General features: G+C 44.8%; 1 protein-coding gene across 1 annotated transcript; it reads right to left on the bottom strand.

The window, feature by feature from the left end:
• Nucleotides 1-213: 213 nt before the first annotated feature.
• On the bottom strand, nucleotides 214-13,145 carry LOC142159963 (uncharacterized). The gene is made up of 6 exons (XM_075214874.1): nucleotides 13,120-13,145; nucleotides 3,323-3,414; nucleotides 3,166-3,223; nucleotides 2,979-3,067; nucleotides 1,414-1,519; nucleotides 214-817 (listed from the first exon to the last, which is right to left on the bottom strand). The coding sequence occupies exons 2-6, from the start codon at nucleotides 3,386-3,388 to the stop codon at nucleotides 327-329; spliced, it is 810 nt and encodes a 269-aa protein (XP_075070975.1). The 5' UTR covers nucleotides 3,389-3,414; nucleotides 13,120-13,145; the 3' UTR covers nucleotides 214-326.
• Between the last annotated feature and the right edge of the window lie 295 nt (nucleotides 13,146-13,440).

Genomic DNA, 13,440 nt, shown 5'->3' with positions numbered 1-13,440 from the left:
GGCTTTCTCCAGATCATCTCCCTTCTAAACACCCTGATAGGTTATTAGTAATGATTGGTCATTATATTATCTTTTTCAGATTTTATTAGCAAGTTTCCCCCTGTACTATTTTTGTGTTGCTCCACCACAATACTGTAGAGTCGGGCATCTTTATGACTTATTTGGAAATGTAAAATAAAAAATAAATAAAAAAGAAATAGTAAGAGGAGCAATTGAGACACTTAAAAATATATTATATTTATTTAATATGTAAAAATATACCTAAAACACAGGTCATTATATTTAGAATGAAATCTCAAAAATACACAATAATTCTAAGTAAAACATTACACAGACTCAAAAAAATTAGATGATTTTTCTGTTGTGTGAATGGTTTGATGTTTAGCAAGATGGGAAATATATTTATACTGTAGCCCACATTCACTACATGCGAAAAGTTTTACCTTTGTGTGACTTTTCTGATGTTTAATAAGATGTGATTTAGTAATAAAACCTTTCCTACATTCCGAACATATAAATTGGTTCTCCCTTGTGTGAGTTCTCTTATGTCTAGCAAGATTTGCATTAGTTGTATAACAATTCCCACATTCAGAACATATAAATGGTTTCTCTCCTGTGTGAGTTAGTTGATGTCTAATGAGAGATCCTCTCTGGGCAAAACATTTTCCACAATCAGAACATGTGTGCTCTTTCACTTTAGTGTAAACTAGTTGAGATTCCTCAGCATCAGCTGTCTCTGTAATATAAACTTCTACTTGGACAGTTGGAGTAATGCTGGAGGATGCTTGAAAACTATTTTGGTTACTGCTATCGAAGACTGAAAAAGAAGAAGAAAAATTAGCAATGCTACGAACAAGAAGAAAATAAAAAACATTGTAAAATTATTTTTTTTATATTTAAAAAATTATTAAAATCTTAACTGTTTGAAACTAAAAGGACTTAAAATGAAAACTAGAAATAAATCTCATAAGTCATAACTAACAAGCTATAGATCTAAGGTACTTTCACAGCACAAATGAGTAGAAATCCTCCTGTGAGACTCCCATGATCTCCCCCACAAGTATAAAATTGGATATTCTGTGGTATTGCATGTTAAATAATTCATCAACAATTTTCAAAGACTACTCCGATATGTACTTTAGGGTAAACCTATCCAATGTTTTCAATCATTTTTGAAAGATCTAAGCCTTATTTTTTCTTTCCTGGACAGCAAAATTCGACAGACGTGATCTCACACAAGTGAACCCAACCGTGAAGACTGCCAGGGAGTCCACAGAAGGCAACCAAGGGTCTAATAAGGGCTGGTGGCTCCCGACTCCCAAAGTGACAGAAGAGGGTGTAGAATAAGATACTGATGCAGTGACTAAACAAGGCAAATATGCAAATCATTTGTACTTAGTGATTACTACTCACCTGTTTTGATAATTGTAGGAATTTCCTCCTTAATCTTCGAACATATATTTTCATTTCTCTCCTTCTCTGGACCAATAACAAACTTCATATTATTTAGGCTTTCTTCCTAAACAAAAAAAAAAGGAAAATAAATTTATTAATTCAAAGTAATATTTGGATAAAATTCTATTGCATGTTCCATAATTCTAATATTCATTTGTCAAGGAAAATGGAGATGGTTCTGGATTTGAATACATTATTCCCATGAATCCATTTTCATGGGATTGATCAAGATCAATTCCAGAAAAGTATCGTAATATTTGTTAGTACCTTTAATATAGAGGATGAAGCTCACAAGTGAGTAACAATATTATTTCATGTAAGACCTCCTCTGAGGCACTGAAGATATTACTAAGCACTGATTCACATCTGTTTCTTGGTTATGTCGAAGTCAAATAATTGAATGAAGTCGTTTAAATTAATATTACAGTTGTTACAGTTTCCTGTGTGATTGCGACTAATACGCGTACAAAGGTAATTACGCAATCACACACAACATGGTAAATACACTTACATTCGTACTTACACTTGTAAATAATTCACTTTTAATAAACTTTTCAACTGACATTCTTTTATTACTGTTACCATTTATTTATATAGCGCCACTAATTCCACAGCACTGTACAGAGAACTCACTCACATCTGTCCCTGCCCCATTGGGGCTTGCAGTCTAAATTCCCTAACACACACACACACACTAGGGTCAATTTGTTAGCAGCCAATTAACTACCAGTATGTTTTTGGAGTGTGGGAGGAAACCGGAGCACCCAGAGGAAACCCACGCAAACACTGGGGAGAACATACAAACTGCTCACAGATAAGGCCATGGTCGGGAATCGAACTCATGACCCCAGTGTTGTAAGGCAGAAGTGCTGTTGTGATAAATCTCTAAGCGCTTCTGCCTTACAATATGGTTAACCTACATTAAAGATATTTAGGGTTCAGGTTGCAAGAAATGTATTGTGTTTGGTCTATTATTAATCTACATTTCACCAGCAGGAATCCAGTATCATTGGATAAGCTATTGCATATTGCGAGTGCTCGTTCCGAGTACTATGCGATTGATATTCAAAAATACTCTGTACAGAATATGTTAATAGGTTAATTTAAACTGGATTTTCATCGGTTCCCTGAGACAAAGCACGTACACAGCTGTTGGAGTGAGCTGTCCCCACCTTTGGAGAAGCATTGTTTGAACTGACCTATGACCTGCATTGTACTGAACTATCCTGAACCTTGAACCAATGAAGAATGATCTTTGTGTACATTGTGACATCTTCACTTTATTTACAACTCAAAGCTGCATAAAATAGGCCACTGGATACAGTATCAGTCTCTACACAGGCTTCAGGATTGATGACTGTTAATGGATCCAGTGCGCAGCGTAATGTATCGATTATACTATGTTATATTTGACAATTAAACCTCTTTGTGCGTTGGAACCACATTACTGCAGTGAGCAATCGCTTATTTAACAACCAAGTGGATTCTACAGTTATGTTTTATAATCCAGGTGTTATCGATACCTTAATATATTTGGTATGTTCCTCTGTAGAATCCAGTGAATAGATTTGACTGGGACATCCCTCTTGTGTATTTCTGTTACTGAATCCATCTGTACAGAGCACAGTGACAAAAAATATTGTAGTATCTGAACAAGGAAAATATGTGAGAGATTATGTGAATCTTCTCTGTATTATGTTTATTACTCACCCATGGTAATAGCTGCTTTAGTTTCCTCCTCAACTTTCAAATCTCTCTGAACTTCACCCTGAACGATGGGCAAAATAAGTTAACATTGTCTCAGTTATTAGGAAATGTTAATTTGCAAACATTACATCTGTTATTAGAAGACTATAATCCCACCTACCTGCGGATCTTGTTTATTTATACTGTGATCTTCTTTCTTATATTGAAAGTTGTTGATTTGTGGCATAACTGACAGATGGATCCACACAGGGGCTGCAGTTACAAGAAAAAAAAAATATTTGTGTATTTCTACTTAATCCACTGATTGTCCAACAATGTACCTTGGTTTACGCTTGCAGTCAACATATTTATAGACGCACAGTCGTGACTTGAAAATATTTGTAGCAGTCAGTGAACATTATAGAAATAAATACTATATAAAATGTCTCCAGATACCCTGTATTACAGAATTATCAACAGTGTCCAGGTAGAGTGTCAATAACCTATTAATTCACAAACGCTACCGAAAGACCTAACTTTTGACCAGTGTGAAGGGATGTACTAAATGGATGATCACAGAAAAGGATGATCACAGAAAAGGATGATCACAGAAAAGGATGATCACAGAAAAGGATGATCACGATGATTGCCTGCAGTTACATTTTCTGCCATTAGTTGGCGCTAACTTTTTTCTTTCACCCAATGCTTTCAACAGATAAAAAGCTATTCTATGACACTCATAAATTGTGTTTTGAAAATAATTACAAATAATTGTAACAAAGTGTAAATTACACATTAATATATATTATTGTTGATAAAAAAAATATAACGTAATAAAATACAATAATTACAAATACATTTACATGCATTGATGTATTCTAGCAAGACAGCTCTATGATTTTTGCATACTTGCCAACTCTCCCTGAATGTCAGGGAGACTCCCTGAAATAGGGGTGATCTCCCTCACTCCCTGAAGAGTCTGGCATTCTCCCTGATGCTGAGCCAGTACAAGACGTGGTTGGCTTCGCCATCTGTGGGATGATGGCACAGTTATTATTAATTTTTATTTATAAGGCGCCACTAGGTGTCCGTAGCGCCGTACAGGGACAAACGAAATTACAATACAAGGAGAGCCAGCACAGTACAGTAAACAATAAGCACAGTAACTCAGTGACCCCAAAGCACAGCAAGTGCGGGGGAGGGGAGAGGGGAAGGTCTGCGTACGACGGAGCCCAAGAGGGGGGGGGGAGAGGAGGGAGGGGACAGGGGGAAGAGGGTCCTCGAGGAGGACGACCAGGTTGCTGGAGAGCAGAGTTAACAGTGGTGAGACAGGAGGAGGGGTGACCCTGCTCAAAGGAGCGTACAATCTAAGGGGTAAGGTAGACAGACAGAAGGAGAGAGAGAGAGGAATGGAGGATAGGGGAAGGGGAATGAAGGGGAAAAGGCAGAAGAAAAGGAAGGTAATTAGGTGGGAGACTGGAAGGCTTTACGAAAAAGGTGGGTGTTTAAAGCCCGTTTGAAACTGGACAGATTAGGGGAAGTTCTGATGGAGGGAGGGAGCTTGTTCCAGTGGAGGGGGGCAGCGCGGGCAAATTCTTTGATACGCGCATGGGAGGAGGTGATCAGGGGAGAAAAGAGGCGACGGTCATTGGCAGATCGGAGAGGGCGGGAAGGAGCATGAATAGAGAGGAGGAAGGAGATGTAGGGTGCAGTGGAGTTGGCGAGGGCCTTGTATGTAAGAGTGAGAAGCTTGAAGAGGATTCTGAAGGGGAAGGAGCCAGTGAAGGGATTGGTAGAGGGGGAGACCGACGAGGAGCGGCAAGAAAGGAAGATGAGCCTAGCGGCTGCGTTAAGAACAGATCGAAGGAGAGCAAGATGAGATTGGGGGAGGCCAGTGAGGAGGAGGTTACAGTAGTCCAAGCGGGAGATGATCAGAGAGTGAATAAGACATTTGATGGCATCTTGGGAGAGAAAGGGCCGGGTGCGAGCGATGTTACGCAGCTGAAAGCGGCAGGATTTAGCAAGAGAGAATGTGGGGGCCAAAGGAGAGAGAGGAGTCGAGGGTGACACCAAGGCAGCGAAGTTGGGGGACAGGGGAGATAGAGGTGTTGTCGACAGTGATAGAGAGATCAGAAGGGGGCGGGGTGTGAGACGGAGGAAAGACTATGAGTTCAGTTTTGGCGAGGTTAAGTTTGAGGAATCGAGAGGACATCCAGGAGGAGATGACAGAGAGGCAGGCGGACACCCTAGAGAGGAGGGAGGGAGAGAGATCAGGAGAGGAGAGGTATAGTTGAGTGTCGTCGGTGTAGAGGTGGTAGTTGAGGCCGTAGGAGCTGATGAGGTCACCCAGGGAAGAGGTGTATAAAGAGAAGAGCAAGGGTCCCAGAACAGAGCCCTGAGGGACCCCGACTGGAAGGGTGGATGGGGGGAGAGAGACCCAGAGGTGGTGACGGAGAAGGAACGGTCAGCAAGGTAAGAGGTGAACCAGGACAAGACTGAGCCGGAGAGGCCCAAGGCATGGAGGGTGTGGAGGAGGAGGGGGTGGTCGACAGTGTCGAAGGCTGCAGAGAGATCGAGGAGGATGAGAACGGAGAAGTGGCCCCTGGCTTTAGCAGAGAGGAGATCATTGGTGACTTTAGCCAGGGCAGTTTCAAGCCTTTCAAGAATTTTGGAGGCAAAGGCGAGGAGAGATATGGGGCGATAGTTGGAGGGAGAAGTGGGGTCAAGATTGGGTTTCTTAAGAATGGGGGATACGAGAGCATGTTTGAATGAGAAGGGGAAGATGCCGGTGGAGAGGGAAAGATTAAAGAGGTGGGCGAGGTGGGAGCAGGTGGTGGGGGAAAGGGAGCGAAGAAGGTGGGAGGGAATGGGATCCAGGGGACAGGTAGAGGGGGGAGAGGATGAGATGAGAAAATGGACTTCCTCGCCCGTGATGGGGCGGAAGGAGTAGAGGGGAAGGTGGTTAGGGGGGGAGGGCGGAGGAGGAGGAGATTTCAAGTCGGATGGCCTCAATTTTAGAGGAGAAAAAGGAGGCGAAGTCGGAGGCAGTCAGGGAGGAGGGGGTGGGGCCAGGAGAGTGCTGAAAGTGGCGAAGAGGCAGCGGGGGTTAGAGGATTGGGACGAGATGAGGGATTTAAAGAAAGATTGTTTAGCGAGTGAGAGGGCAGAGCAGTAGGATGAAAGGATGAATTTAAAGTGGAGGAAGTCAGCCAGGGAGCGGGATTTTCTCCAGTGGCGTTTAGCGGTACGGGAGCATTTTTGGAGGAAGCGGGTGAATTTGGAGTGCCAGGGTTGGGGTTTGGAGCAGCGAGGGTGGACGGAGTGGGCAGGGGCGACCGCATCCAGAGCAGAGGTGAGGGTGAGATTGTAGAGGGAGACCGCCTGATTGGGGCAGGCCAGGGAGGAAAGGGGGGAAAGGAGGGTATCGAGAGAGGAGGACAGAGTGGACGGGTTAAGAGCGTCGAGGTTGCGTATGGACAGAGTAGGTTTGGGTAGGGGGAGGGGAGCAGGAGAGGAGGAGAGAGAGAAGGAGAGGAGATGGTGATCGGATAGAGGAAAGGGAGAGATGGAGAAGTCAGAGAGACTACATAGGTAGGAGAAGACAAGATCAAGGGAGTGACCAAGGCAGTGGGTGGGGGAGGAGGTCCATTGGGTAAGGCCTAGGGAGGAAGAGAGGGTGAGCAGTTTGCTGGAAGCAGGGTCGGTGGGGTTGTCCATGGGGAAGTTAAAGTCGCCGAGGATGATGGAGGGGAGGTCGGAGGAGAGGTGGTAAGGAAGCCAGGCAGCAAAGTTATCAAGGAAGAGGGAGGTGGGGCCAGGGGGGCGGTAGATGACAGTGACACGGAGATGGATGGGGTAGAAGAGGCAGATGGAGTGGGCTTCAAATGAGGAGAAGGAGAGGGAGGGTTCAGGGGGAATGACACGAAAAGTACAGGTGGAGGATAGGAGGAAGCCCACCCCCCCCGCGCCTGGGCGGGCCCCAGGTCTGGCGGAGTGGGTGAAGGAGAGGCCACCATAGGAGAGGGCGGCGGGGGAGGCGGTGTCAGAGACGGACAGCCAGGTTTCAGTAATGGCGAGAAGGTTAAGGGAGTTGGATAAGAAGAGGTCGTGGATAGCAGTCAGTTTGTTGCGGACTGATCTAGCGTTCCAGAGGGCACATGAGAAAGGGGGGAGATGGGGATAAGGTTGGCAAGATGGGCAGTGCACGGGGGAGGGCGGGGAGGAGCGGGAGCGGTAGGGCGGGGAAAGAGTATGGGAATGGAACGAGAGCGGGGAGGCATAGCAGGGAGAGAGAGGGGGGGGTAGACAAAAGATAGGACTGAGAGGACAATGGAATGGAGCAAGAACAAAAGGCAGTGCAAAAGGCAGAGGCAAAAGCAAAGTAAAGAGCCGTAGAGATAAATAAAGAGGAGATAAATTAAGATGCAAATAAAATAAGGAAAATGCAATACAATGTAAAGTAATACAATACAATAGCAATGTAAAGAGCCATAGAGATTAGAGAGGAGAAAATTAAAGTGCAGGTAAAATAAGGAAAATACAATACAATCGGATAAAATAAAATTGAAGAAGTAAAATAAGGTGAGAGTGGGCAAGGGAAAGATTAAAATGAACAGCACATGGCAGGAGAAATAGTTGATGGCTGCAGAGAGCCTGAACCAGGAGGAACAGGGAATTCGCACCGAGGAGAGGGCAGCAGTGGGGGACTGAAATGGGTCAGAGCGGAGAAGTTAAGGACTGACAGAGCAAGGTAAGACAAAAGATAGGACTGAAAGGGCAACGGAATGGAGCAAGAACAGAGGCAGTGGCAAGAGCAATGTAAAGTGCCGTAGAGAGTAGAATACAATGGAGATAAATAAAATGCAATAAAAGAGCAGGTAAAATATAATACAATGAGATAAAAATAAAAATAGTTAACGTTAAATAAAGTAAAAATGAACTAAGGAAAAGTTAACATGAAAACCACATGGTGAAAGAAATAATGGAGGCTACAGAGAGCCAGTAGCAGGAGAGTCCAGGGAGCAGGAGAGTCCAGGGAGTCAGAGCAGGCCGGAGGGACCAGAGTTCAGTAACAGGTGAGGAGATCCAGTGGGTCACAGAGACAGGGTAGGCCCAGGGGCAGGTTCAGTTCAGGAACAGGAGGCAAGAGTTCCGGTGGGTCCTAGAGACAGGGCAGGCCCGGGGTCCAGGTGGGAGTCAGGAGACAACAGAAAATGGGAGCTCCGGAGCCCATCAAGCAGACCGAGGTGCACTTGAGCACGTGAGGCCAGTACTCCAGAGGGTGGGCGGCAGGCTGTGTCCCCCGTAGTTCATCCGGAGCAGGTGGGAGACTGCAGTAGTGAGACGCTGTGTGACATCGGAGTCAGGGCGAACCGGAAGTAGCAGGAAGCCGCCGCAGGGGGAAGAGGAGCCACACAGGAACGGACCAAGCAGCGGGAGCCGAGGAGGCCTCAGGGACGGACCAAGCGGCGGGAGAAGTCCAGGCAGCGGGAGCCGAGGAGGCCGCAGGAATGCACCAGGCAGCGGGAGCCGAGGAGGCCGCGGGCAGCGGGAGCCGAGGAGGCCGCAGGAATGGTCCAGGCAGCGGGAGCCATGGAGGCCTCAGGGACGGACCAGGTAGCGGGAGCCGAGGAGGCAGGCAGAGTCCAAGCAGCGGGAGTCCAAGCAGCGGGAGACAGGAAGACGTGGCAGCGGGAGACCAGGCGTCCGGTGACCATGCAGGAGATGATCCGGAGATATGATCAGCAGAAGGAGAGGAGACCTCCAGGAGTGGTTGGAGCCGGGCCAAGTGTTGCAGGAGACCACGGCAGGAACAGTGAAGGCAGCTAGGCCGGAGCCGGGGACTCGAGTAGAAGAGGATCACCGGAGGGGTCGCTGGATGCGAGGCAGCGGTGAGCGGAGGCAGGTAAGTGGAGTAGTGCCAGGGCTACACCACTAGAATTCGGAGCCTAGGTTAGGCCCCAGTGGAGAGCCCACACGGCACGTCCGTGCAGCATGGAAGCAGTTCAGAAATTGTGTTCTATGTCCATAGATTGATGACTATGGAGGTGACCATTTTCATGGAGACCAAGATTTAATAAAAGACTGACAGGTAAAACAACATGACTTCAGTAATGGAGACAGAAATGTAAGAGACACTTCAGTCTCTAGAGATTCATTGACTGCTTTTCTTTAACGCAGAGCTGCCTACTCTCACGGAATGTCCGGAAGACTTCCACATTTCTGGGAGACCTCCCGGGAGAGCAGGGCAACCTCCCGGTTCTCGTCCCCGCAATAGTGACAGGGGGTGGGGCTTAATGACACAAATATCGCATCATCTTAGCCCCAAAATGTTGAAAATCATTTAGGGGGAGGGGCCAAAATGATGCAATTTGTCAAGCCCCACCCCCGCACACCCACTTCCCCGGGATCTCCCTAAAGCCAACGAGGAAAAGTTGGCAAGTATGGATTTTTGTTTATGTGGAATGAAAGCCTTTTAAGCATAGATATGTACACTCTGGAGTGTTTTATATTTTTTTCCAATGGGAAGATGGGTATATCTTTTTTATTTATATATAATATGGGATATACCGAGCTTACACAGGATGATCATGTTTTAAGCAAAGATATGTACACTGTGGAGCGTTTCCTAGGCTTTGCATGCCCCCAAATTCATCAAGTCACAGATCTCAAGGTCCGTGGCCTGTTGAATTCAACCACAGGACTTCTGTAGTACACAGGCGCTGTAAGTATGTATCTGTCAGCGCCTGCTAAGCCGGCAGATTGGGCAGCTCTTTACTTTGTAAAATATAGACCACAAAAAAAAATAAAATCCTGGGGTTCCCCCCTCCTAATGCTATTAAACCTAGTACATACTTGGAAGTTTCAATGTTCCCTTCCAGGTAGTGTGGGAAAGATGTTCCCCTCTGACAGTGTGGGAAAACCTCCTACAGTATAAATAGACTTTGCGTCTGTTTATATTTCATTCTGCGGCAGATGGTCTTCCATAGAAGACCATAGTGCGGCTGGTGTAGAGAGATTTTTGTTTTGTTAAGCCGGATCGTGCTGGAATAATATATGTATATATATTTCTCAAGGCCATTGGAGTAAAAGCTTACAAGATTGATCACATCAGATGGTTATAGGGTTTTATTCTTTTTAATCAATATATGTAGCTATACCGAGCGTGGTGTGATTTATTTTAGTAAGTATTATATTTTTATTAAAGTAATGTGGCTTCAAAGAGGGTTGTGTGTTTTATTTAAATTTTTCTTTGTGGCACTACATGGCTCAGCGAGCCCTGGATGTCAGGGCATGATGGCACTTGTGGTTCTCCAAGCGCCGGCATGCCCTGGTTGCTATGGGAATGCTGGTGATTGTAGTTCTACAACCTAAAATTCTGTGTTACACTCGTTCTTTCCTTTTTACCCCCATTATATCACACTACACCCACTGCCCAAAGGGGTGTAAGACGAGAACTAGTGCTTTCAGCTCAGAGCTGGGTCTCACTAGGTCAGACCCCACTCAATAGGGAATCCAGCCCCGTGTTGAACAGCCTGGGGTTGCTTTGACATTATGGCAGAGGGCCCCCTGCTGCGTGTCACCCTGCTATAATGCCAACAACTCCGGCTGGTTGGACTAGTGCTGGTTTCTGTGAAAATTGGGGATACCCACACACAGGCGCGGGCTGGGAGAGCTCGGCCCGGGGGGCACACAGGCGGCCGCATCACGTGACACGCGATGCGGCCGCGTCATTGATGACGCGTGTCACGTGATGCGGCCGTCTGCGTGCTGGACGCGGCCGTCTGCGTGCCGCGGATATTGTTATCCAAATTTGGCTTCTGGGGGAGTTGGGGCCGGCCCAAACAGGGGTCGGACCGATGCCCCCCTGCCCCCCGGCCCAGCCCACACATTTTTTCCCTCTGATTTAGAGGAAACTAGCACTAGACTGTCAGCACTAGTCTTAATAGCAATAGGAGGGGGGTCCCCATGCTTTTTTTTTTTAATCAATTTTTTTACACAGTAAAGAGTAGAGATGAGCGGGCTCGGAATCCGCTAATCCGAGCCCACCCGAACAGTGCGGATCCGAACAGGATCCGAGCACTGTTCGGATATTTCCGGCAGGCAAAAAATGGAAACGAGGCTCTGTCGTCCAAGTCTCGCGTCAAATCTCGCGAGGGGTGGGAGGGAGGGCCCAGAACAATTCCATCTTGTACCTCTTTTTTTGGCATTATATGCTCAAGCTACCTCGGTGCAACCTTTTGGCCTAAAAACAATATTGTGAGGTTTTCAGAATAGACTGGAAATTAGTGGAAATGATTGTTATTGAATGTTATTGAGGTTAATAATAGCGTAGGAGTGAAAAAAACAAAACACAAAACTGGTTTTTAGCACTTATGTTTTTTTCTAAATAAATCCGAATCCAAAACCTTAAATCCGAACCAAAACCTTTCGTCAGGTGTTTTGCGAAACAAATCAGAACCCAAAACCTCAAGCAAATCCGAATCCAAAACACAAAACACGTGACACCAAAAGTGGCCGGTGCACATCCCTAGTAAAGAGTCGGCGGGCCAGGCGGCTGTAATGCCATCTGATCCACCGGTTCAGCAGATACTGATAGGTATATATGTACCCGCTGCACCTGTGTACTAGAGCAACCCTGCGCCTGAAATTCAACAGGCCACAGATCTTGAGATCCATGGCTTGGTGAATTCGGGGGCACGCAAAGCCTAAATACAGGTGTGAAATTCAGAGCAAAGATTGTGCTCAAAATGCATGTCCTAATGAATCAGGCCCATAGAAAACACTCTGCAGTGTAATTTATATATATATATATATATATATATATATATCTATCTCAATCATCCCACATCAATAAAAAAAAAAAAGATATAGAGGTATATTTACTAAAGTGCAGGTTTGAAAAAGTGGAGGTGTTGCCTATAGCAACCAATCAGATTCTAGCTGTTATTTATTTAGTACATGCCACAAAATGACAGCTAGAATCTGATTGGTTGCTATAGGCAACATCTCCACTTTTTCAAACTACAGTTTAGTAAATCTAGCCTATAGCCATCTTCCCACTGGAAACACATAGAAAAGGTTTTCAGTGGGAACAGACATAAAAAGTGTCTCAGGGGTTCATATCTAAGGTTGAAACATGATCATCCCACATAAAGAAAAAAACATATTTTTTATACAATGTATAAAAGAATATATTACTACAGTATAATGTTACACATTATGGAATGCTATATAGATTATCTATAGTCTTATTATAAATTACCAGGTTCAGACAACAGTTGAGAGAAAGAATAATATATATATATATATATACACACACACACATACATATACACACACACACACACACACAACAAAAAAGACACTTATCCATTACACTGCATATCTGTGTGTGTCTAGCAAAATGAAAAAAAGAGATATTAGTTCATATTTTGATCAAAACATTTAAGTCTGCATCCCAGCATAAAGGGCACCTCATTATATGCAGGTCCTACACTGACCTATATGCTTTAAACACCATTAAACTGCAGTTAAAATCAGATGCACTCACCTCCCAGGTATAGGGGTTTACATCTAGCAAAGGCTGGCTTGTGTGCCACACCCAAATGTGCCTTAAATAGGTTTAATGGACAGCTGCTTTGACAATAAGGCAATATTTTGAAACAAAACCATTGAAAAAACAAGCCCAAGCTCGGTATATCCCATATTATATATGGTACCAGCTGCTTGGCAATATAAATGCCTATATATGTATACACACACACAAAACTAAAAAGACAGTTGTCAGCACTTATCCATTACACTGCATATCTGTGTGTGTCTAGCAAAATGAAAACATGAGATATTAGTTCATATTTTGATCAGAACAATTAAGCCTACATCCCAGCATAAAGGGCACCTCATTATATGCAGGTCCTACACTGACCTATATGCTTTAAACACCATTAAAATGCAGTTCAAATCAGATGCACTCACCTCCCAGGTAGAGGGGTTTACCTGTAGCAAGGGCTGGCTTGTGAGCCACACCCAAATGTGCCTTAAATAGGCTTGATGATCAGCTGCTATGACAATAAGGCAATATTTTGAAACAAAACCAGAGAAAAAACACATATAAAAAAGATATAGCCATCTTCCCACAGGACATGCATAGAAACTCTCCACAGTGTACATATCTATGCTTAAAACGTTATCATCCGGCGTAAATAAAAAGAGATAGCCATCTTCCCACTGGAAACGCATAGAAAATGTTTCCAGTGGGAACAGACATAAAATAAAGTCTCAGGGGTTTATATCTAA

This window comes from Mixophyes fleayi, chromosome 6 (genome assembly GCF_038048845.1).
Source record: "Mixophyes fleayi isolate aMixFle1 chromosome 6, aMixFle1.hap1, whole genome shotgun sequence".
Classification (NCBI taxonomy): Eukaryota; Metazoa; Chordata; class Amphibia; order Anura; family Limnodynastidae; genus Mixophyes; species Mixophyes fleayi.
The sequence above is the reverse complement of the archived record's forward strand: the minus strand, read 5'-3'. Positions and strand labels throughout refer to the sequence as shown.